This window comes from Pelobates fuscus, chromosome 4 (genome assembly GCF_036172605.1).
Source record: "Pelobates fuscus isolate aPelFus1 chromosome 4, aPelFus1.pri, whole genome shotgun sequence".
NCBI lineage: Eukaryota > Metazoa > Chordata > Amphibia > Anura > Pelobatidae > Pelobates > Pelobates fuscus.
The window spans coordinates 231893991-231921621 of record NC_086320.1 but is presented as its reverse complement, the minus strand read 5'-3'; the positions used below and the strand labels follow the sequence as shown (position 1 = coordinate 231921621).

Here is a 27631-nt window from a genome sequence, read left to right as displayed (position 1 = left end):
GCAAACAACCGCAAACTCCCCATTTGCACAAGGTTGGATACCAAGCTAGCCATGTCCCATTCCTTGTCCTCACTGATGTCATTGAAGGTCTCTTCCTCCACCCAGCCACGTACAACACCAAGGGTCCCTGAAAGGTGACAACAAGCCCCCTGTATTTTTTTTTTTAATGTACACTACTGTTACACCAGATATGAGTTGCACTGGTGTGACACTGTGCCCTGGCAGGCCCTGAAACGCACACGTGTGAAGGAAACTGACTGCTATTATATTACAGTCAAAAAAGTTTTAGTTTTTCTTTAAATGCAAGCTTTTGTGACACCAGATATGAGTGTTGGCACTGGGCAAGTGGGCACAGTATATGCTGTGAGCCTGACACACACACTGGCAGGCAGGCAACTGCAATTAGATCAAATCAGCAGCAGCTACACTGTCCCTCCTCTCACTAAGAATGCAGCTTCCAGGGGCGGGGCCTAGCTGTCATGGAGGAAAGACGCACTTCGTGTGAGCTCCCTCAATATCTCACTTTAAGCAGCTATCAACAAGTGAATTTCACCCCAGAAGGGGATGACCCAGCAATGTTGCTCCTACCTGACCGACCCGACATGCTTAATAGTGGTCAGCAACTCAACAGAGTCTTACTTACCTCCGCGTGGCAAGTGTGGCCTGGTGCTCACCGGGCGGGAGAGGCGGACAATCTCCCGATCCTGGGATGCCAAGGAGCAGCTACTTCCCGGCAGGAGCTACGTTACCCCCCCCCCCCCTCGGACCAGTGGGGGTTATCCCGGTCCACCCCTGAGAGGCTGTCTGGAGCTAATGGACGCACAGAGCACAGCCGCCCAGGCTGACATACTCATCTGTGACTCTCCCAATATGGCGGCAGCCGCGTGTCCTCCTGGTACCAGCAAAGCATGGCAAGATATTGAGTCTAAGCTGGACAGACTCTTTAATCAATTTTGGAAGCAAATAACAAGCAGGAAGCCCCAACAAGCTCCACCACAGCCCCAACAAGCTCCACCACAGCTAAGCGAAGCAGTCCCCATTAAAATCCACCAACGCAAAAGGCGTCGAAGACGGGGCCGGAGGCACAAACAGAAATGGCACTCGCCTCCACCTTAAGCCACCACAATCCCGCACCGGACGTGAAGCACCACCGGGACAGATCCGACCACCCGACAAAACAAGCTTCCACCACCTCAAGCCACGAACCCGGCACTCAACCAGAGACTTGCCTTTGTTGTTCCAGGTATCAGGGACTCCCAGGGTCTGCACCTGGTGCTCAGAAGGGATCGGATGAGCACAAGCAGTAAACAGCAGCCTGCCAAGCATGTCCCGCTATAGCCGATCCTCCACATTATGCCTTTGATCACATGAACTGCTCTCTGCACATTAACTAATCGTAAAGTAGCAAGCGTTTAAACATGTCATTATTTCACCTCCTAAAGAGTTTATTGTCGTAGTTCCTTACATGCCTTTACCTTAACCGTACATGTATTATGTTATTCACTAGTCTCATCTCATGGGGTGACTCACACTTGATTTATAACTAGTGGTGGAGCTGCTGATATAAATACACAGTTGATAACGTGCAAGCTACACCCTAAACATGACAGCCATCTTTCACAACAATGTACTGCTATATACTCATACCCTTAGTGCAACTAGCCATGATATACGCACGTTCAGCCTAGCATGCTCAAATATAACACACTTCTGTCTAAAAAAAAAATAATAATAAAAAAAAGAATGCAGCTTCCGAATGAATCTAAAATGGATGCTGTCCAGGAGGTGGGAGAGTCTGGGAGGGAGGGTCTGCTGCTGATTGGCTGGAATGTGTCTGCTGAATGTGAGGTACAGGGTCAAAGTTTACTCAATGATGACGAATAGGGGGCGGACCGAACATCGCATATCTTCGCCATCCGTGGCGAACGCGAACAAGCTATGTTCGCCAGGAACTATTCGCCAGTGAACCGTTCGGGACATCACTAATTCTGTATATAATGTAATTTTCTAATGCTGAGAGATTCTTAATTGGGTCCTCTTCAGTTCAATTTGTATACTGTTTCTCCAAGACAATGTCTAAAATGTCTTTCAAAACCTTAATGTCTTCCAAGATAAACACAGGTTACTGGCTATGGGGGAATAATGTATAATAAACACAGGTTACTGGCTATGGAGGGATAATGTATAATAAACACAGGTTATTGGCTATGGGAGGATAATGTATAATAAACACAGGTTACTGGCTATGGGAGGATAATGTATAATAAACACAGGTTACTGGCTATGGGAGGATAATGTATAATAAACACAGGTTACTGGCTATGGGGAGGATAATGTATAATAAACACAGGTTACTGGCTATGGGAGGATAATGTATAATAAACACAGGTTACTGGCTATGGGGGATAATGTATAATAAACACAGGTTACTGGCTATGGGGGGATAATGTATAATAAACACAGGTTACTGGCTATGGGGGGATAATGTATAATAAACACAGGTTGCTGACTATGGGGGATAATGTATAATAAACACAGGTTACTGGCTATGGAGGATAATGTGTAATAAACACAAATACACAAAAAATAAATAAATAAATGAAATAAAAAATAATACAAAAAAAAAGAATGCAGCTTCAGAATTAATCTAAATTGTATGCTGTCTAGGAGGTGGGAGGGTCTGGGAGGGAGGGTCTGCTGCTGATTGGCTGGAATGTGTGTGCTGACTGTGAGGTACAGGGTCAAAGTTTACTCAATGATGACGAATAGGGGGCAGACCGAACATCGCATATGTTCGCCATCCGTGGCGAACGCGAACAAGCTATGTTCGCCAGGAACTATTCGCCAGTGAACCGTTCGGGACATCACTAATTCTGTATATAATGTAATTTTCTAATGCTGAGAGATTCTTAATTGGGTCCTCTTCAGTTCAATTTGTATACTTTTTCTCCAAGACAATGTCTAAAGTGTCAAAAGAATACTGTCTCCCTTTTCATCATTAGCCATGCTGATCAACTATGAAAGTTTGTTGATTTAAATATGTATTAATTATAATAATTACCATGTGTAAGAAATATGCACATATTGTGTAACAAATATTTGATTCCAAATAACTATCTATTGGTTTACTATATAATATGTTTCCCTTGTATTTGATTATTAGTCAACCTTATTATACTTACTTTTATTTATTTCCAGGTCCACCAATTTTTCTTCTACTCAGACATTCTTTACCCTTCAGAATTATTACATTATTGCCTACTCAGGCTTTGACTTTCATATTTATTCTGCCCCATACTTACAGTGTCACCATCTGACGTCCCTTTAATTAGAGACTCTCTCATCATAGGCCTTAATTTAATATTGTTGGATAAGCTTTCCAAATGATTTAATATTTTTGGATAAACTATTTCAAAATATTTAAATATCAAAACATATACAATATCTAAAAAAAATATCACTATATAAAAAAAGAACAAAAAATTGCAAAAAATTAATATTTTTCATAATATTAAAGAATTCCAAACCTTTATCCCAAATATATAAAATTGTCTGGAAACCATATCCAACAATATGATATTGCCTTAGTTGTCCCTTCTGCCATAGATATTAGTTCTTCCATTTTCAGATTTTCCCCACTTTTCACTTTGCACCTCCATTTTTTATTTGTACAACTAGATGTTTCTTCTTCTTCGTCTTCTTCTTCTTCTTCTTCTTCTTCTTCTTAATAATAATAATAATAATAATGTATTATTTATATAGTGCCAGAAAATTCCATAGCGCTGTAAAATGGGTGGACTAATAGACACATAATTGTAACCAGACAAATGGACGCACAGGAACAGAAGGGATTAGGTCCCTGCTCAATGAGCTTACATGCAAGAGGGAGTGGGGTATAATGACACACAAGGTATAAGTAGGGGTAATGAAATAGGTTTCTAGAAAAGTATTCACTGAGAACTTTGGTTATTTTTGACAGTTGCAGGAGAGGAGTCAAGGGGGAAAGAGGAGAATACAAACCTGTTAACAGTTTAAATGATATGCTATCCTGAAGAAGTTTGTTTTCAAAGATTTTTTTTGAAGGAGTGGAGACTGGGTGAAAGTCTAATGGAGAAGGGAAGAAGTTCCTTTTGGAGGCGAGCATCAGATGTGGAAGTACGGACAGAGTGCAGGCACCTCTACGGAACATACTTGTGTATTAAGGAGGATAGGTAGGTTGGAGTAGCAATATGTAGGGACTTGTAAGCAAGCACCAGAATCTTAAATTGAGCCCTATACCTAACTGGAAGCCAATGTAGGGACTGACAGAGGGGGGAGACGTGGGAGGTGCGGGCGGACAGGAAAATGAGCCTCGCCACCGTATTTATTATAGATTGCAGCAGTGCAATCTGGAAACACGTAAGAGAAGGGAATTGCAGTAGTCAAGGCGAGAAAGAACAACGGCACGGGCCAGCACCCTATATCAGGGTAGGAAGGGGTGCTGCTCTAAGACAGCAATATCACTTTAAGAGCAGGAACTTATGTGCAGAGAAAATGACAATCACAAGGAATGAGTTCAAAAGTATGTATATTACAAAATAAACAAATATGATACAAGATAACCAAACAAAATTCAGTATTACTACAATGCCAACATAAATGATGCAGTAGACCTCGATCTAGCACAGGAGGTGCAGGAAGAGAATCAGGTTAAGGTTAAGTAGAGTATGCCATGCAAGGCCATAATCACAGGATACAAGGCCACAGGATGCAAGGCAAGAGTCACAGGATACAAGGCCATAGGATGCACACACACACCCCCGGCACTTATTCTGCGCAGGCCGGGGCCGCAACACATGGTGGCGGGCACCTGGTCGCAGCCCTGCGATCCCTGTGACCACGGTATGTACACTAGTGCATGCAGATACACATACACTTAAAGGACCATTATAGGCACTCAGATCACTTCAGCTCAATGAAGTGGTCTGGGTGCCAGGTCCCTCTAGTTTTAACCCTGCAGCTGAAAACATAGCAGTTTCAGAGAAACTGCTATGTTTTGCTGTGGGTTAATCCAGCCTCTAGTAGTTGTCTCCTCACTGACAACCGCTAGAGGCGCTTCCGCGATTCTCACTGTGAAAATTACAGTGAGAAGACACTGGATGTCCATAAGGAAGCATTAAGTAATGCTTTCCTATGGGCGGTTTAAATGCCCGTGCGGCTGTTGACGCGCATGCGCATTCGGAGCTGAGAGGTGGATCGGGGCGGAGAGATCCTCAGCGCCAAGGGAGCCCGGCGCTGGAGAAAGGTAAGTGCTGAAAGGGTTTTAACCACACACACACACGAACAGACGCATACACACTAGATAACAGACACACACATTTACTGGCAGACACACACATACACACTCACTGACAGACAGACACACATACATACTCACTTACAAAACATACACTCTCATGGACAAACACACACTCACTAACAGACACCAAATAGACTCAGTAACAGACACACACTAGCAGACACACACAAACTAACACACTCAGTAACAGACATACAGAGTAACACACTCACTAACACACACACACACACTGACACTCACTAAAAAACAGACACACACGAACTAACACACAACTAACACACACAGTAACACACACAAAAACTAACACACACTCACTGACACTCACTAGCAGACACACACACACTTAATAACGGACACACACAAACAAACACACAACTAACACACTCAGTAACAGACACACACACACACAGTAACACACACAGACTGACACACAAAAACTAACACACACACACTAACACACATATACACTCATATTTTTTTTTAAATGTAATCCCCCAGCCTCCCTACCTTTGGGAGTGCTGAGGGGATTCCTGATTTTGCTGGGGTCCAGTGGGGCTGGTCCTGCAGGCAGCGAGGGAGCACTGATCCTCCTGTTCACTGATGCCGGAGCCAGAGTGATGTCATATTCCGGCTCCGGCATCACTGTGCAAGGGAGCTGGGCAGAGAGAGCTCAGGGGAGAATGCTCCCTCAAGTGCCCGCCTGTCCGCCAGCCAAGTGACACCACTGCCAGCCTTGGGGGGGGGGGCCCAGGAGAAGAGACTAGCAAACTGGCATACATACCCGAGTCGCAGGGCGGCCGGGCCCCATGTGGGCCGGGACCGGTCTCAGCTGCGTCCTCTGTGACCACGGTATGTATGCCAGTGCACAGGATACAGGACCAGAGCCCCAGGATAAAAGAGCAAAGACACATGATATAGGACAAAGAAACAATGATCTGGCTCTGAGGGAAGGGTGAGGCCAGACTATAAAGGTGACTAACAAGTGCCAGTTGAAGTGCTTAATGTTCCCAGCAGTAGGGAACAGCACCAAACAGGTAGAGTGGTGATCAATGGTACTGCACAAGTGGATATCACCTAAGGAGTGAACGGGAACCATGACACCCTAGCTGCATCTGGTGTTAAATAGGGGCGGATGCAAGCTGTGTTTTTGAGATGGAAGCGGCAGGATTTGGCGATCGACTGGACATAAGGGGTGAAGGAGAGGTCAGAGTCAAACACCTAGGCAGCGAGTGTGCGAGGTAGAGGTGATGGGGGCACTGTTGACTTGGAGTTAGACAGACACAGGAGTAGCAACACTTGAGGGAGGAAAGACCAGAAGTTCTGTTTTGGACAGGTTGAGTTTAAAGAAGTGAGCCCCCATCCAGTTGGAAATCACGGAGAGGCAATTGGAGACACAAGTCAAGATGGGCGGAGAGTGTTTAGGAGAGGACAGGTAGATTTGCATGTCATCTGCATATAAATTATAATGGAAGCCAAAGGAGCTGGTGAGTTTACCAAGGGAGGTAGTATAGATGCAGAACAGTAGGGGACCAAGGACAGAACCTTGGCGAACGCCAACAGAGAGGGGTTGAGGAGAAGAGGCAGAGCCAGAGAAAGAAACACTGAAAATGCACTGGGGGAGGTAGGAGGAGCACCAGGAGAGAGCAGTATCTAATAGACTGAGATTATGGAGAATGAGAAGAAGCTGTTGATGATCAACAGTGTCAAATGCAGCAGAAATAGCAAGGAAAATTAGGATAGAGTAATGACCACAAGATTTAGCAGTGATTAAATTGTGGGATAATTTGGTCACAGCTGTTTCAACAGAGTGACGAGGGCAGAACCCAGACTGAAGCGGGTCAAGCAGAGTGTTGGATTCAAGGAAGTCTGTCAATCCCATATACATAACTCTCTCAAGGATCTTGGAGGCAAATGGCAGTAGCGATATAGGGTGGTAGTTGGATGGGGAGTTGGGGTCAAGGTTGGGCTTTTTCAGAATTGGCGTTATGGTTGCATGCTTGAAGGGTGAAGGAAATTTGCCGGAGGAAAGAGAGAAATTGAAAATTGTAGTGAGAGAAGGAGCAAGAGAGGGAAATAGGGTGCGGATGAGATAGGAGGGAATAGGATCGAGGGAACAGGTGGTGGGGCGGGAGGACCAGAGAAGAGCAGAAACCTCTTCCCTTGTAGTAGGTGTGAATGAGCATAGAACTGTGTGGAGTGAGTGGGGTTGGGTGATATATTGGAAGATGTATTGGAAGGGGAGGGAGAGGCAAGAGATCTCTTCCCTGGTTGTAGAAATCTTCTCAGTGAAGTGAGTTGCAAAGTTTGAGGCAGACAGGGTGGTAGGAGGAGGGAGAGCAACAGGTCAAAGGAGAGCATTAAAAGTGTGAAATAGGCATTTGGGTTGGCAGGACAGTGTGCTTATGAGGGTGTTGAAGTAATTTACTTTTGCAGAGGAAAGAGACAGATTGTAGGAGCGGAGCAGAAATTTATAGTGGAGGAAGTCAGGAAGAGAGTGAGACAGTGTTCAGCAGTTCTGGAACATCTTTTGAGCTATCAAGTCAGCTTTTTGTGCAAGGGTTGCAATTGGGAGCGCTTGCTGCGTTTTGAGATGGGTAAAAGGAGTGTGGTGGAGAAATGCTGGAGACAAGGCAGTGGATGTTTCTGCTAGTTTGGAGAGTTGAGAGTGGTGAAATTTGGGTACGGGGTATGCCGATGTCAAAGGTCAGCAGATGGTGATCAGATAGAGGAAATGGAACATTGGAGATATTAGAGGTTGTACAGAGATTGGTGAAGATGAGGTCAAGAGTGTTTCTTGCTGAATGAGTTGAAGTAGACATTGTATAAGGCCAAAGGAGGATGTTACAGAGAGCAGATGGGAGGCATCAGGGCAGTTGAGCTTGTTGATTGGAATGTTGAAGTCCCCAAGTATGAGGGAAGGAGTGCTAGAGGAGAGAAAGTGGGGTAGCCAGAAAGAAAAGTGTTCAATGAATAGCCTAGGAGGACCAGGGGGGAGACAGATGATGGCAATTCTTAAAGAAGTGGGCCTAAATATGCGGGCAGGGGCAGGGAGGATAGGTTGAAAGGTACATTGAGGGGAGAGAAGGATGCCTACACCGCCGCCTTTACAGTTGAGTCTGGGGGTGTGGGAGAATTGTAGTCCCCCGAAACATAAAGAAGCTGGAGTAGTGGTATCAAAGGGGGAAATCCAGGTGAGTGCTAGTAGTGTGAGGGAATTAGAGATGAAGAGGTTGTGTATGACTGTTGATTTAATATTGCTACAGATCCATTCCAGAGTGCACACTGAAGTTTGGTAGAGGAGGATAAACTGCAGGGTATTTAAATGAGGTTTGTGTGGTTTCTAGTTGTTTTAGTGTGAGCAGACAAGGTGAAGGGCCCTGGGATGGGAGAGATGTCACCAGCTGCTAGAAGTAGGAGGAGAGATAGTGACAGGAGGTGTGAATGGGTTTTATATGGGTGGGGTCTAGGATGAGACTGGGTGGGAGCAGGAGAGGAGTATAAAAATTAGTGCATGGCATGAGATGAGAGAAGGGGGAGTGTAGCAGAAATGCATTAATGTGGATGTGATTGTGTTGTTGAGGGAAGTGTGTGCAAGGAGATATGTTGATGCTGAGGGAGAGGAGAGAAAAGGAAAAGAGGAGATAGAACATTGCTCAGATGAGTAAGTACCTTCTCTACCCTCCATTTCTTCCTATGCATCATTTATTCACCAATTAACTTTTCTACTTGTCTATCCAATTTCTCCCTCTCAGCTCTGCCTTCTTTTAATAAACCTATTTTGCCTGAAATGCAGTATTTCATTTTATTTCACTATGCTTATAAGACCCCCTCCCTTCAATTATAAGACACACATTCTGTTTTAGCCATCTTACATGTTCAGATCCTCCATCCTAAATTTGGGTATCTATAGTTCACATGACTGAAAGAAGCTCTTCTTGAGAGGAAGCATGGGGGAGCCATGCAAAAAAACTGAGCCATAGTTTGACTATGTCTTATCTTTTCTTGGTATATTGCATTAAGGATTAGGTTTGTGGTGGAAGTAGTGCACAAAGCATAAAATCAAGCTCCTAAAAGCTAGTTACTACATTTCTAAAATGCAGTGCAAATCATAACCATTAGCCAATTAACAAATATCAATCTGCTGCCAACACTCTTGTGTCAGACTACAACCTGGCAGCTTTAAAAAAAAAAAAGTTTTTGTATCTCAAATCTATACCTATAAAGTTCAGTTGTGATATACTTTTCTTCTTTATTTCCATCTGCAGAATTTGATAGCTATATAAATAATTAATAGTAATATCATTTTTATTATTAAGTACATATTTCTTATGACTATTTTAATATTATTTGGTATGTGAGGCTGAATGTTTGTAGCTAAACATGATATCTTAATATATCCTGAGGGAAATAACAGTAGATTGGGTTTCTTCTTCTGTAACATTGAAATGTATTTTCATACTCCAAATAATATTCTACTGATGTAACTTAATTTATCTTTCCTGTGTTCACACACCAAATGTTTTTGTTTCATTCATTAATCAGATTTAACATCACAGTGTGGATGTTCTCAAAACAATGTTAGACTTTGTAACTGCATTGTGTGACTGCAGCAGGGACAAAGTAATTGCGTCCGGCTACTGGGACCCCTCTAGTTTCCCCTTGTAAAATCTTGTGGACATAAAATATTTATTGGTCCACATCTTAAAATGTATTTTGTCTCAAGTTATTAAAGAGCATGCTCATTTACAGTTTAATGAAATATATCTGTTTCTTCCTCACCTTTAGTAGCTCATATTCACTTTTATAGTTTTATGTCTTTTTTTGTTTTCATAACATCAACATGCTTGTGGATTGCTAATACGTTTCAAAGGATTGTTGATAGTAAACAAAATTTTATTATGGATGTGTAATAAAGTAACCAGTTTGTATCATGTTAACTATAAAACAAGCATAATATATAATACATTGTAAAGTTTTGTATTTTAGAATTCATGATGGGAAACTGGTAATTTCTGGTGAACTTCAGTTGTTTTTATACTGGCTTATGATAAATTCTTCTTCTTCATAAATTCCAAATATTGTTAGGAGTAAAAAATGGAAAACAAGTGTTTATGTGCATTGTTAACCTCAGTGTGTATATATACCTATTTTATAGGCAAATATGCCATGCGGGACCTGGTCCATCGTCTTCCCGGGGGAAACAACAGCAACAATTCAGGGAGCAAAACAATGTCAGATGACACGGTTACTGCAATCTGCTGCACCCTGCATGAAGTGATAACAAAGAACATGGAGAATGCCAAAGCCTTACGGGACGCAGGGGGCATTGAAAAGCTAGTTGGCATTTCGAAGAGTAAAGGAGACAAGTATGTCAATTCACAGTAACACACATTAATTGGAAAAACTATCATATTTCCCTATTCTATAACTAGACTCTGCAGCTAAATATGTCAATATTTCACTTCTTGTTTACAGATATTCTATATTCTTATACAGACACATTTTCTATATTTTTGACTAAACATCTTTTTGTTTAACCCATACCTTGGCATTTATCATGCTGGTCCTTGTGTACTATATGGTATGCAAGAAACAATCATCAAGAATCTCTGATATAAAATACATTTTGTAATCAACTCCCTAATGTATAAAGAGATGTTTTTTTCTACTATTATTCTGTTTATACCTGAAATATATTGTTCTCCTGTTATAATTTTTCTGAAGAAAAAGAAGACAGCTAATTAACACAGCAAATAAGCCATCCACTTTGTCCATCAACCCAATTTTCCACCCATAATATGGGCTGTTTAGCAAACCCTTAGATGGTCACTAAGGGGGTTAGACCTGTAGGTATAATTGTTGGACAGAATGCAGACCCTATTCTTTTGGAGACATACTTTTTGGCAGGGAGATCTCTGGGTCTCTGACTTAACAGGTTTCTAGATACTGTATGAGTGTTATAGAGATATGACAATGAACTTCTGCTACAATGACCAAGAATTTAACGATAAAAAAACTATTTTACTAACTACTTGAGATGCATTTATTTTTACAATTTAAGTGTTTTCAAGTTTGCCTTGTTTCAGCTAAAGCTGCTTCCCATAGTCATAAGAATAATTATCATTATATCGATTTGTAATATCAGTGCATATCATAATAGTTTTGACTTGAAAAAAATGCGAGGAGCGCTGTGAATTCCTAAGATATGACTGTTATAAAGAACACTGGTCATACGGAATATCGGTTTGAGGTCTGACTGACAAGTGTGCATTTAATATTCCAGTAACTTCAGTTGCATGGCATATTGCAAAATGTGTTGTGCCACCACGCATGAAAAACATTAAGAATGCCAACTGTTTGTCTTTGAAGACACATTTATTTTAGATTCTTTTATAATGACTGTTATGTTAGAAATGTAATCCATGCAAAGCAAAATAACTTAGAAAGGGATATGTAAAACATTTCAGAATAAAAAGGGAGACAAAATTCAATAGGTTAACATTTCAAAAACATTGTTAGAAAACTGAGTTACAGGTAAAAAAAAAAAGATGAGAACTTCACATCGGAGTATTTTCTTCTTTTTTTTTCTTCTAAACTGTAACTGTAAATTAAACTTTAGGTTTCTAACTTATCCTCATACTAGAAAGCTTGATTAAGGCAACTTTCTTTATATAGTGTTGCCAACATTCTCATAATGGCCACAGTTTGTGGGTAAAGACTCTATAGTGGGTGCTTATCAAACTGTTAGGGTTACATTCTATCATTGTTTTGATCATATTTATTTATTTATTTATTTATTTATTTAACTAATCTAACTATTTATTTAACTTTTTTTAGTTCCACTGGTTTCTGGAAGAAAAAAAAATATGCCCCAAATTTACATTGTAGGAAAACTTCTGCCAATTTTCTATAAAAAAAAAAAAAAAAATGTGGAAAAATTGATAAACCTGTTAATTGATAGAATTGGTTAGGCTGAAAAATATATATTAAAAAAAATCGGGGTTAAAGCACAAAAAAGCAACACATTTTAATCATCACATTTTAATAAATTGAGCCAGACATTTGTTAAAAAAATAGACAAAGTGTCAGCGAAACTTTGCTATATTTGCCCTAATGAATTAGATCAGAGAAGTATTGCAAACATTGAAAGAAGGAACCACTTGATAAATGCCTCATTGCGATAATGAGACATTGTTTGTTCCATGATCTAATAAAAAGCTGCATAAGTGGTTCTGTGCCCGAACTCTTTTGGATTCTGCAATGAAGCATTGCCAGACTTGCAGAAGCTGATAAAATAATCTGAAATACTCAACATACAACTCATAGAGTATTCATACAGAATACCACATTGAGCTCAATCCTTGTAAGTTATGTTCAGGAAGAAAAGGGTCACATTGGGTACGTGATCATTCTTGATCATTCAAGACAAATGAAGACTGAAAATATGTTGACTGGGCTTAATTGTTTCTGAAACAGAATTTGGCATATGTAGCATGAATCATGGAGCCATCCAGCCCTTTATCAAGAGCAGTGATATAGACACACAGAGGATATATGACTATCATATTCTGTGTGTCTCTAACATTGCAATACTTTCACTTCTGGTTGACTCCTTGAATCACCAAGGATACCAGAAGCAGTCACGAAGAGCAGATCTTATAGAAAAAAAAGATCTAGGGCTGAAGGGGCCCCCCACATTTTGGGCTCGATGTCTCCTCCTCCCCCCCAGTTCCACCATCAATGACCCTGATTATAAGTATTATGTATTAATATTTATTTATTATTTACCAACATATTGTGTAGTAACATATAGTACCTATAGTAAATTGACATCCTCATTCAAAAATTAACACTAATACTGATGAATAATCTTAAAAATGTAATGTTATTTATTTTATTTAACATCTTAATCTACAAATAATAATGATCAAGTTGGTTAGAATTTTTCCAATAATTTGTTTATATTATGTACTATATTATTGCAATCATGAATTAAAATGGATAATACCAATAACGTTCACAACATGTCCTTCAACAAGTTTACGGTATGTGAGATATCAAGATGGATTCAACAGTCCTTCTCATTCCTTTTGTGTGGCATTGCACTTAAAGCAAACGTACAACTATCTAGAAACTATATAAAAAAAAAACAGGACTATTATTAAAAATCACAAATGAAAGACTGAATATATCTAAAGAAAAACATGCATTATCAATATTTTGAATTATGGTCTAAACCATTATAAATGTAACCTGAACTCTATTTTTGAGTACCTTGAACAGGTTTTAACTAATTTGGATAACGTGTGGTAAATTTGTATAACATGGTAAATAAGAGTAAAAGACCATGAGAGGTTATTGACACAATGTATTCCTTTCATTCCTTGCTGCATTTTGTACTGTATTTCTTTTTCTAGTTTCTTTACTAATTCCTATTACTCATGGCACAGGGGATAGAGTTACCCAATTTCATTTTGTACTTATTGTAGAATTTGTTATTAAGTAAAAATTCGCTATATAGCTCACGGAGAATCATTTCCCATTTGTTGCATTGCACACACTGTCTGCACACAATAGTCCCTAATATTCACATAAAGTAGCTAGATTTATTATTTATTTATAAATCTAAATATATATTTTCTACCTTATAATGTTATCTACTTTTTCATGTTCTCTTTACCATTTTCCAGAGATCAAAGTGTGAAAGAAAATCTAATACACTAAAGTTACAAGCCTGATTCTCTGCAGAAATGTATTTTGCTTTAATATCATCATATCAGTATTTGCATTTATGATATGAAACTTTTTCAGTCATCACTATATGTACTCTTATTGTAAATTGTTCTAATATATATTTGTATTGCTTTCCACAGACATTCGCCAAAAGTAGTAAAGGCGGCCTCTCAAGTCCTAAACAGCATGTGGCAGTACAGAGACCTCAGAAGCCTTTACAAAAAGGTAGGATATATACATAGTTTATAGACTTTATAATAAAAATACTGCTGTAAAGATAATAGTAGTATTAGCAAACTATTTTCCAGATTGTGTGTGCCTTTCTATGAAATAAGTCAGTATCGCAACTAATACGCTTTCAAGAAAAGAAATCTGAATTTATTATGGACACTTATATAGGTTTATCTTTATAGGATAACAGAAAACGTAAACATTGACATGTCATTGACATATGATATTTTAAGATCAGGGTGTTATTGTATCTGGTTGGTATTATGATAATATTTGATATCAACATTTATGGGACTAGGTTTCTGATAAAGCTCATGCAATCTAGGATTTAATCTGAGCATTTGGTGACGTAATATATTCAGACTAGCGATGGCAGAAGATGTCACATAGGAGAACAATGGTCTAAGCTTATTAACTTGCAGATACCTGTAGAATAATAAAAACAATAAATATTAAATATATTTAGAAGTATACAGAATGGTGATGCGAAAAAAATATAAAGTGTTTTATATACAATATCCATATTGTATTTTATATATTATTGTATTTGAAATATTGTTTTACAAATAATGTAATAAAATGCCACAAGATGTAAATCTAGCATACAAGGGGTTACCCGCCTATTTAAACTCAGGCCCCCTACACCACAGGGCTGATGCCCCCGGGTTCATTGAGAGCCATTGTACTTCCGATTCAATTCTCACCTGGAAACTCGATCCCTCGCTGACAACGCCAGTCACACCAAGCCTACGTTTTCCACCGGTATTTACTTACCGTAACCGAAAGGTCAACTAACTACTGCAGCTTACCACAGCTACATCACGACCCATCTGGCAACCAGCATTCATCTCGGAAGTCGGTAATCAGCTCCAGCCTGGGCATCATCTCTTCCCGTTACCGCTAAGCCGGCTCTACAGCTCCCACAGGTTGGACCAACCTACTACCTAACTTCCACTTCTGGGTCTCTAGATCCTACCTAACTTCTCCTTCTCCTGTCTCTAGATCCACAAACAGTGAGTCTGCTAGAATGGACAATACACACTATAAGCCAGACACCATATGAACGGTACCAATGCACGAGCTCACCGTTCACATGCTTTCTTCCCAGATCAAAACCCAGTCAATAGGTTCACTTGTTCAGCGACCGACTGTTTAGTCGAACACACAGATCGAATCACTAACACACGCTGCCCTCTAGCGACATAAAGGGAAACTACACCATTCGGTCAATTTCACAATGTATAATATAATTCGGTCCATTTCCCCTGTTAAGTCTCCTACTTCCATCTTACTCAGGCTGTCACTAGTTATGTTATATATGTATAGACGTATAAAGAAATATGTCAAGCAGCCACAAGCAGTCAAGTGGTTATCACTACGCCACTATAATGTTGTCACTATCTACGATACCCATACGCACATGCTAAGTAGTTACTTATTTTCCCCATAATTAGGTTATCCATTCTGTCCGTGCTGATTTCATCAGCCAAGCATGGTCACTATACTCTATCAGACAACTAAATATCTCCCCCTCAGAACCAGCAAACGTAAGTCCGCAATTTTCCTACACATGAAATGTCACAATCTTTATGCTTCAATTTGGGAATTTGTTTGTCACTACTCACGTCTATTGTAAATTATGTCCATCAATTCTAAAGTAACCTACCACATCTTTACAGGCTTCCTGGGCCACCAAATGACAATAACATCTATACCAAACTAGGTGATAGTCTGCGTTGCAAACTATCCTCCTATCCTCGCTGCCACAGGATCCACCCGCTACCACTTTTCAGGTGTATAACTGCAATACGTTGCGTGGGTCAGATGTTACAGGGACACATTTATCCTCTTCTCAGAGGGCTGCCTGTCCTTAGTAGCACTCTCACATTTTACCTTACCAGTCACTTACAGATTGTTACTCCCATTATATATATATGACCTGGTCCATCCATATTCTCCTCAGTTACTCCGGAAAAAAATTCAGTCATCCCTTTTTACCCACGCCTTCTATCACTGGTAGGACTAATCTAACTGGCTATGTTGTTAGGAGTCTAAGGCCTTAAGAAGTCATAATTTAAAACTAATCCAGTGAGGCATACACCCATCCTTAATCACCTCTCAGCCCAGTATGTAGATAACGCCTCACATCAACCTCTACAGTATATAGTTAGGGCCTCACCAGTCATGCCCCCTCTCATAGTCTCTTTTAAAGTCACAGAAAGGTCCAACGCTCCCCGCCACGTCTACCAGTGGTCCCCGCCCAACGCCTCAACTCATAGGTAGAGCCACTCAAAGCCACTTGGCATTAGCAGGGTCTCCTCTTCCAATTAGACCAGGGAATTTCTTCACTCTAAACATTAGCTAGAAGCCAGTTGGTATAGGTCAATTACTCTCTGTCCAAGTTCACCATAACATCCTTGTATTGTCACAAGTGCCAGAACATGATGAAGAACTCTCCTTACCTGGCACCCCAGCCAGACCACTCACCCCACCGGGACCCAGTACTCCTACAGAGCATCTAGAATCAGCAAGCCCTGGCTCTCTCCGTTCATGGACTATCCCTAAACTCGCCAGCGAACTGAAATATTTAGGCATTCCCTTCCCAGCCACTGCCTGTAAAGCCGAACTGTACCGCATCCTAACCACTAGTTCCGGCACACCTCGGCCATGTACCACAGTACAGCTATCCAACGCAGACAACTTCACCGAAGTTAAGAACATGATGATAGCTCTGCTCGCTTCCATTAATACAGTTAGCATCAGACAAGAGAAACTGGAGACTCCACAGACACCGATACCCTCCCCTGCCACGGAGCTCCCCAACCCCTCTCCTTCACACGGTAATGCCATAAATTTTGACCCCACTCCTGGCACTTCCACTCATATAATCACTCCCGCGCACTCAGTACCCTCGACCGTTCGCAAGGACATTCTGGAGGGCAAGGACGTAAATGTGACAGGATGTCATGGAGAACAAATCTCATAACTACGGGGGTCTGTCAATTGTACTAAAAGGCATATTATCTCCAGGCACACCCTTCTCACTACTTAGTAGACTTCTTGGTTAAAGGTTTCACCGAAGGTTTTCACACAGGAAATATAGCACTCCCTTAAATTGGAAAATAAAAATACAGAAAAGGGTGTGCCTGTGAGGAATACATTTATAAATAGAATAAAATAAATATGAACATAGCTTTAAAAAGATCCAGGTAACTTAACACTAGCCCAAGTAAGGTAATCCAAAACAATAGGGAAGGTTCTTTGTGGAGCAGCAGATTGAATTGATAGTAGTGGTGTCACGGAATAAAGCTTGTAATCCGGTAGGACATGTGGAGAAGAAACAGAAAAGAGGACTCCAATGGTATGGTATATAAATACGCTGGGTAACACAAGGTATATAAATAAGATACTACTCACAATATCCAGAGCTAAAGTCTAGCTCTGGTTTGGACAGCGTGAAGTGGAATAACCCCCACTCAAGGATATATGTGGTTCTTCAGGCTTCCAATCTTGTATAACAGCAGAGTAGTCCAAACCAGAAACACTAAAAGGTGATAGAATATCGTGCTCACTGTATCTTTAAGTGTCAAGGTAAAATATATGAAATATACTTACAATTTGCTGAGCAGACTCACTGCTCGGTGTATAGCGTATTGGTTGGTATAGTCCCCACCTAAGGATTCTTTGTGCTTCTTGGAAACAGCAAAAAGGGATGTCAGGCAAATTTAGTAAAAGACTGAAAAAGGAATATGGCAAATGTGGTATATAGCAAAAAAAAATTCCTTTATTAGACAGAAATATTAACACATTTCTAAACTCGTTTCACCTACACAGGCTTCTTCAAGTAGAAACTAATATACAGTAAAAACCTGTAACAACCAACTTGCTCATATATCTAACTTGTTATATGTACGGCTTTGGTCCCCGACTACAAGTATATATGCACACACATTATAAAGAGCAGAAAACCAACCAAATAAGGAAGATTTAGTCTTTTAGTAGAAAATTGTTACACTGAATTATTTTATAAACAATATATAGTCTCCCCATGAGATGTTATCTTCATAAAAGCTTGCCAGCATATGATTTCTTAATCATTTATTAAAGCATCACTTCAGGCACGTGGATAGCTTTCAATTGAAATTAACATGATTTCTAAAAAAAATGCTTCAGGAAAAAAACACTAAATGAGTCAGCTTCTTCAGCATTGATTTCCAATATGAAACATTCTCAGAGAAGCCCCCCTAAACATACCCTTGTATGGCATTCACACTGAATCCTAGCTGAATTTCACATTAAATTTACACCGAACACGTGTTCACTTAAGCAAGTTGAAAAATCCACAATGTTTTGTACAAGTGCAATAACTTTTCATTGATTTCAAATATGGCTCAGTGTGCATGGTTTTCATATGAGTAAATATTCAATTGACTGGGGCAGCATGGATTGGTTGAAATATTTTGACTTCCTGGTTATTGAGTAGGGTGAAGCACCATGGAATGTCCTGAACAGACATTGTTCAGGTGTGTATCTATTAATATTGCGATTATCCTCAAGGATTTTCACATATGGGTTATCAAGTCTTTTCATCAAGAGAGGCAGAATATTCCCATCAATATATAGTCCAAACCCTTGCTTTCTGTTTATCTGGAATAACTAGAACATATTCTACCTCTTCTTAAGATTTATTATAATTTGGTCACACATATATATATTATAATTTTACATTTGGATGACCAAATGTCAGCTCTATTATTTTAAGTGATATTACCTGAAAAAGCAACACGTTTTTACTAGCCAAGTAGTTTGTGTGCTAATTATCAGGAAATAGCTTGGGGATTTTGGGGAAAAATAACTAAACTACAAAAAGTATCCAACTCAACTTTTGTTTGCAACTAAAATTCGATAATCCCCTAATTAATTAATGTCACTTCCCAGTGTAATAAATATTCTTCAGGCTTATTTGCTAAAGTGTGAATATAGAATTCAGAGTGAAGTCAAATTATTTAGTCCAAAATAGCCAAACTGGTAAAAAAAAAAAAAAAAAAAATATCTTAAATAACTATATTTTAGTTTGCCTATTTTTGGCTAAAATTTTTAATTATCTTTGGATTTCTGAAAAATTCACACATAATGTAAAGGGAAAATAACAAGGCAGTGAGGTGAAACGGGCAAAACAATTAAATGCAATAAATGTCTTTCAAAACAACTAGTAATGATCAGTGTCCATATGTGGAGTCTATTAATTTCAGAGTTAATAGAGTTAAAATATATACTGCACTGTCAATGTGCAGTATATATTTTTAAGCTTCCGGAAGATTGCATCTATCTATCTATCTATCTATCTATCTATAGATAGATAGATATATTAGTTCATCTAGCATAATGTACATATTTCAGATTCTTCAGCAATGTGCATTATATTTAATTTAGGGTCTCCAAAAATGTGCATGGTATACATTTCAGGTTATGTGCAGTGTGTATTATAGAGTGTTTGTTTATATCATGGTAACAATGATAAAAAGAAAAAAAAACTCAGTCAGTGTCCCTCTAGAAATTGAGCTCTGGAACCCCCCTTGGGACATGGGAATAGATTTTAAAAAAATGAGGGACAAAGTATTTAATAGACTTGTGCAGGGTTAAAAAAAAATGGTTTCATCCAAATCAATTCATCCGAAAATAAATGTTGTCAGCACAATAGTTTCAGTAAAAAAAGTTCAGATGAAGCAAAAAATAAATTAATTGTGGGACAACCTAAATTTGACAATTAAGGTTAAAGAATAAGATGGACCAGAAAATATATGCATAATATACACAAATAAAGGCATAATATACACATAATATATTATGCATATATTTTGCACTAGACTGGTCCTGCGTTACACCCTTTTGGTTCATCTTATAATAAAGTTATAAGATAAACCATGTTCAAGTTCAAATGATAGCACTTCAAGGACTTCTTCTGTAGTTATAAATAAAACATAGCTTTTACTCAACTATAAAAAAAATAAAAAAAACATTTCAGTTTACATATTAAACTTTCATCAGGATAACAGCCAACCGTGCAAGCAGTGTTTATATAAGTTAATGATAAATCATACACGTGAGGTACTTACCACCCACACCAAATCACCAAACCCACCACTAGAGATTTGTGTGGGATGAAAGGTCAAGCCATCAGAAAAAAAGGAGTAAAGTAACCTTTTCTTAGTAATGTGAAATCCAGTCTGTCACAATGGGAAGTTAAGTAATAGGAAATGCTATTCCTAACTAAAGGAAATCGTTGGGCAGTAAAAGAAAAATCCATATTTATCTAATCATATATTATATGTTTATGGTATATAAATATTTGCGGGGGTATTTTTTACTGCTCCCTTTTTTATTTCCTCTATTGGTCACTTCTCACTTGATCTGTGAATAATAATTATTATGTGGCTGTCCCCTACCCATCAATCATCTTTTTTTCCTCCAAATAATCTCTTTTTCTGGCACCAAGGGTGGGATTCCAAATCACTAATCAAAAAGACCATGCTCATCCATTGCATGATTTGTTTGTTTTGTGATTCGTCTACATTTTAGCTCAGAGTTTATGAATTCATACAATCACCCAAACGGACCAAATTGCAGTTCATAACAAAATTAATTTGTAAGACTAATAATCATCATGTGCCTGCTTGCATGAATATTAGACTATAACAGAAAAGAAGGCAATATGAATGGTGTTTTTTTACGAATTCCAGACTAAGAGACCCCAAAACAAACTAAATGGGTAATATCAGCAATCAGTTCTAGAAGCATGTCTGATGTCTATCTTCGACAAATAATCTTGAAAATTCTTAAAAACTTAAATTGCTCTCAACAGCTTTTCCAGACAGACATCAACAATGTTAGTGAGTCACTTTGTACTGTAGATGAAAAAGGGATAAACTGCAGAACTGTACTCATTGAAACAATACAACAGTTCTTTTTATTCATAATTATCTTTTAACGACATATGTTTGCCAATTTTTAATGGAGATTTTTATTTTCATCCCCTCCCCCTGCCCTCAGAGGAAAAATGTGAGTAATCTAGACCTTACCTACGAAAAAAATATTTATTTTTTTTTCACTTTTTTTTTTCACTCCAACAATTTTATTGTGAGACCCTGCCCCAAATATCTCCATAGATTACCCACCACTGTCTGTAAGGTGCTTAAGATAGACCTAAATTTAGCATGCTTGATCAGACTTGCTTCTCACTATCAGATGCTTATCTTATATGAGAAGCTGGTCACATTAGCTAGCTTATCTTTAATTGAACAACACTCTTGGATAGACCATTTTACCATCAATTCACTTCTGACTTATACCTTTTGTTTTTTTTACTATGCAGCATGCCATACCCTCGCCTTTTGTTTATGTATTAAATAACTTTGGGATTAGGCCTCAATTTAGATTTTGGATATGTTTTTCAGCTGATTCAAATCTGTTAGAAAGAAATCCAAATGATTTATCTGCACAAGTCACCATTTGAGTCTATGGTAAATTTTGTTGACAAATCATTAGGATTTTTTTCTGTGAAATTTGAACCATTTGAAAAGCTTATCCCAAAAATATCAAATCGAGGTCTAAGTGTCAGGTAAACACTTGATCTCCCGCCCTGCAATTTTTATCTAGCCATTTGATAACGTATTTGATTGTTGAAATGTACATTCTTGCTGCAACTGTGGTTACTTCTAAGTCAAAGCAATGATTATGATATTTAATGAAACACAAACATGATGCTCATTGGCCTTATATCAAAGACAGATCAATATTTTATAAAATTGCATTATAAAATAAAAAAATGTATTGCAGTCATTCTTGTGGTGACATGAGGGATAACAATATGAATTATCCATCTGCCACTTGATTGTTACTTATAAACTGCATAACAATGAATTATCTTAGTTTTTTGAAAGCTCACATATAAACAAACTTTCTTCGGGCTTTGAGCTACTTTCCTTACAGCATTATGTCATAAAACAGCTTCACTGATTAATTAGCAGGTAAGTATCTACATACCTAAGTCATGAGCCCATTATCCAAAATATTAGTTTGGGAAATTTATGTATCTTTGAGTGACTTTTAGTATTAAAGAAGACATGTATATTTTATATTCCTTCATGTCTTTGTCTGAACTATATGAATTACAAAGTCCATTCCCTAAGTCAAAGGTCCCTTTCTTTTGAAGCCGAAGTCAAAAGTTTAAAGTTTTCATTTGAAATTGGTATTTAATGTCCTGTCAGAGCAATCTTGTAATATTAAATATTGTCCTTTGATATTGTGAACTAACCACCATCATTGATGTATTTAGACAACGTTTAACAATTATGTCATCACTCATCCACACCCAGTCAACAAACTAATCAAATGCACACAAATGGTTTATGCAAGCTGTTTGTTTACTTGAAAAACATGACGTGAATAATGGAACTAATATTTAGTTTATCTAGTCGATCTCCTGCATCATGTAGTTGAGTAGATTTGACTGTGTTCTTTCAATTTGCTGAACCATTACATAAAATTGCCCACTAAATTGAGCAATAATATAATAGTTTACTTTGCAAATGTTACTGTTTAAACTATTTGTTTAATTTAATGTGCAAATACATAATTTTGTTTAAAGCAGAATCTTCATGGCCCAGTATAGATTTTTTTGTGAAGCAATATGTGAAATGACTGACTAAATGACTGATTGATTTGTGGCAGCAGGATGCCCCAGGCTTGAAAGTGAATGAGGAGAGAGGATATTCACCCACCCTTCAGTCTGAGCCAGACAACGCTCTGTATACCCTCACCCAGGGCCAAGCGACCAGAATCAATTCCCAAATCCAGGTATTCTGGCTGTCAGCTAACAACTATTTATTGTTACCATATATGTTTGATTGATGTACAAGCAAAGATCAGTAGACCAAAACTGTTATATAGAAAAAAACTTGCCTTCATCTACTTGAAGGAATTAGCAAAAGAAGTGTAAATACATTCGCTTTCAAGATCCTGCTTTAACTGCTTAGTTATAGAATGCACATTATAAAAAGATGTACAAATGAGTTCCAAAATGCCACAAAAGTGGAATATGAGACCATACCTATCTTTGGCTAATGCATAAAACAACTGTCCAGGGCACAACAGGTGAACACACTCCAACTTTACTGAGCTCCTCACAGCAAACAGAACAATATTAATATCTACAACAAGATTGAAACACATGGCTGTTCACTAAAGTGAGAATTTATAAAGGCCAAAGAAACTGAACTAGATTGTCCATCTATTTAGCCTTAAATTCACTTTGAATTCCTGACAATTCTCAGTTTAGTGAATAACCCTCATATTTCTGATTGCTCTGGGGACCTTATTAAATTTGGAGTGCATTCACCTATTGCTGTGTAAGGGACAGTTATTTTTTTTATTTTTTGCTGGTTGCAGAGCCATAGTCCACTTTGTACCTACAAAGGGGTACTTGAGTGTGTAGGGTGGGGTGGGGGAGAGGGGGTGCCGAGCCCCCTGAATTCTATATTTATCTAACGGTTGCATCCATAGATAAAAATGTAAGCAATCTTAATTAGTATCATTTTGATGTGTTGATATATTATGTTGCATGCATTATTAATATCAAGGGAACAATTCAAACATCTGTGCCTCTCCATTTATCAGTGTGTTTGTCTGTGTGGAGATCACTGTCTCTCTCTTTCTCTAACCCTCCCTTTCCCTGCCTCTCATTTAATTATCAGAGTTCATCCCTTAACATACAATGGCTACCTGTACTTATCAGAAAATGCTTTCGTTTAGAAAATATTAATTATTCACTATTGTGCTTTTATTCTTTGTTTATTAACGTATGCAAGATTGTAGATATTCACTATTATGAAATCTGTGTTATCAGTACACTCATATAACATAATGGTTATAGGTGATGTTGATATTCAGATGCAATGTATGTGAAAAAAAAAGAGAAGAGAGAAATACATAGCAAAATTTCTATAAGACAACCTCAGATAGCAACAGTAAATAATAATTATGAACCACTTGGTAGTTAATGTAGTAATTGTTGGTGTTATGATACCCGATATTGGATTCAGTAATTGCAGCAGGGGTAGAAATAGTGTAAAAGAGAAGACATATGTGACAGTGGTTTGTGCTGGGCTGTGCATGCTGCCCAGCACCAATCAATGTGTGATTGGCAAAGATGCCATGAATCTGCAACATGAGAGAGAAATCTTCCTCTCAACAATAGGAGAACACACTCCAACTTTATACACAGCATACATCATTCACAGAGCACTCTCTAACTATGTAAACAAGGAATTTCCTGTGACATTAGCTGAGGGAATCCCTCATTATTAGGGTTGTATTAGGGTGTATTAGGGTGTATTAGGGTTGTATTAGGGTGTATTAGGGTTAGTGTTATGGTTATGTTTGGTGCTGGGGCTTGTTTTAGGATTAGGGTTATTGTTGGGGTTAGTGTAGGGTTACAGTTGATGTAGGATTAAGGTTGATGTAAGGTTAGTGTATGTTTTAGGACAGGTATAAGACTATCACTGGTGTAAGATTAGGGTTAGAGTTAGTGTTAAAGGTGCTTAGGAAAGGGCCGAGCATGGCAATATTTCTGGCGCCCCCAATATTTCTGGTGTCATCCCCTTTACACAAATAACACTTCTAACCACACCCATTTTCTATGGAAACCACTCCACCTCTTTGGGCTTTCAACTTCACCAGGTCACATGTCACTCACTTCCTAGTGCCATCTTGTGGCACAGCTTCCCAGATCAATCTTTAACCCCATACAGCTTTTCAGTGCCATCTTTGTGCACAACAGCTTACCAGTGCCACCTTTATGCCCAAGTAGCTTTTCAGTGCTTGGGGTGAATCTAGAACCTAATCTCGGGAGGAGCACTGGTAGTGGGCTATAGTGGGGTAATAAGGGCTCTAATTTAGGAGTTAGGGGTTGTAGTAGGGGGCTAGGGGTTGTAGTAGGGGCTAAGGGTTGTAATAGGGGGCTAGGGACTGCAGTGGCAGGATAGGGGCTGTTGTGGAGCAGTAGCGACTGTAGTTGAGGGTATGGGCTGTAATTGGGGGAGTTAGGAAATGTAGTGGGTGATAGGGATTATAGGGACTGAAGTGGTAACATAGTTGCAATTGGGGAAAGGAGCTGTAGAGATATGGGCTGAAATTGATGGAGTGAGGCTATAGAGGGGATGATAGGATTTGGATGATTGGTGCTGTAGGGACTGTAGTGTGGGATAGGGGCCACAGTGGGTGTGAGTGACTGTAGTAAGGGGGTTGGAGGCTGTAGTAGAGATAGGGACTGTAATGGAGGGTAGGGACTGGTGTTTGATTATATGGGCTACAGTTGGGGGAATAGGGGCTGCATTTGGGGTATAAGGGCTGTAGAGGGGGATAGGAGCTACACTTAGAGGGTTGGGAATGTAGTGGTGGATAGGGGCTGCAATTGGGGGGTATGGGCTGAAGTTGGGGTTAGTGGCTGTAGTTGGGGGGTTATGGCCTGTATTAAGTGGGTGTGTAGCTGCAATTTGGGGTTAGGGGCTGTAGGATTGGGGTTAGGGGCTGCGATTTTGGATTAGTGGCTGTAGTGGGAGGTTAGTGGCTGTAGTGGGAGGTTAGTGGCTGAAGTGGGGGTTACAGGCTCTAGTGGGTGGTTGTGGGTGTTAGGGGCTGTAATAGGGCTAAGGGCTGCAATTGGGCAGGTGGGGGCTGAAGAAAAAAAACACTAATTTATTAAGGACTGGCCCAAGGTAAGCCCCAGGGAGGGGGGAAACCTGATCCAGGTGGTGCCAGGAACCAAATGCAATGGGCGGAGCCTAATTCAGGGGCAGGGCTTAATGTGAGGGGCGGATCATAGTGCTCTACTACCTGCCGATTCGCCTCTAGCTAAAGAGGGCTTGGGCTTCAGGTGAATGGTTAGGTAGGATTAGTGTTAGCTAGCTATAGTATAAGATAGGTTTAGTTAGGTCTAGGTTTAGTTACGGATAGGGTTAGATAGGATTAGTATTAATGTCAAAATGTGGCAATTGTCATTATGTGTCAGAATTTGTGAATTAGTGTCACTTTAAATATCATCTCTAATTTAGAGCATATATGCAATCTAATAAAAGTAACAAAAAGATATGGACTAATCCTATGTAACCTGGTAGTGAATAGATCCCTACATAATATGGGTACAACATATAAAATATTGGTATGTACAGTATTACTAGATTGAACTATCAGTGATACAATTATCCTGTTCAAGAGTAGTATTTTGCAATAGTTTAGTATTAACACCACAATATATGTTCCATAAGAGCAAAAAATGAATGAAAATCCTAAACATAAGAGGCATTTACAATCAGGATTAATATGTGAAAATATTTTGAGCTATTTGTCTTTAGTTACGCTGGTGTGTACAAATTATTATAAGTATTTTTTCAGTTTTTCTCACTTTAGTAATGGTATTCCTACTTAAAGTTGTGTTATGTATACATATAGAGTATCAAAAGAACGCTTAATCTGTCCTTTAAATACATACATATATTGTTGAAGAACACATACAAATACTAACATATAAAATAATTACATTGGATATACAGTGTGAACACTCACTGGGTGGAATAAGATTTAATTTTCTTGCCCAATGTCTTGATAAATTTTCCCTTTATGATAGCAAGATGTCCAGCCTCTGAAAAAGTGAAGATGCCCCATATTTATTCCTCCATTGTTTTGATGTTGGTGTACTGTCCCTTTTTTCACCAATCATTGTCATAGTTGTAGGAAATTAGCTTTTGTTGAGATGTTTGTTTGTCACACACCAGTGTTCTAATAATTGAATCAGAGTGTCTTGCAGCCAAAAATTTATTTTTATTCAAACATACACAACATCCGAAATCTTACCACACGTCTTAAAGTATTGATAAAAAAAAATCTTGGCTACAATCGTTTTTATAGGTTTATATATTCAGTTATATAGGGGCGTATACATAAGGTTTCCTTACTTTAAAATAAGTGGCTATCATAGAAAGAGGGTAGTGGCTTAGTATCATTAGAAATCTATGATTAAAGCCATACATTATATCTAGGTGGTAAAATAGAAGTTACACAAAATAAGTTCTATATACATGGTTAAATGAGTGAATGCCTTTAGAAATGTGAGCCTTGGTTAGTACACAGGGAGTCTGGCTTGCAAAGCTAGGTCAAAGGTTACTAGCAACAGGCCTTCATCCTTCATTCTTAACAAGAACCATATGTAGTGACCATTGTTATACAATGAAAGTCTGTTACTAGTATAGACCTAGGTAAGTTTCTGTGTTCTGG

The 27631-nt window shown here is 38.8% G+C and overlaps 1 protein-coding gene across 8 annotated transcripts in view; it reads left to right on the top strand.

Moving 5' to 3' along the window:
• The window catches only part of CTNND2 (catenin delta 2), a 1082982-nt gene that overhangs the window by 988101 nt on the left and 67250 nt on the right, over positions 1-27631 (top strand). For 4 of the 8 annotated variants that reach the window (XM_063451945.1, XM_063451944.1, XM_063451943.1 and 1 more), the window contains 3 exons: positions 10494-10704; positions 14212-14296; positions 23033-23158. In XM_063451945.1, the coding sequence (XP_063308015.1) occupies positions 10494-10704; positions 14212-14296; positions 23033-23158 (422 nt within the window). The remainder of the gene's footprint in view (positions 1-10493; positions 10705-14211; positions 14297-23032; positions 23159-27631) is intronic. The other 4 variants (XM_063451948.1, XM_063451947.1, XM_063451946.1 and 1 more) reach the window with 2 other exon arrangements.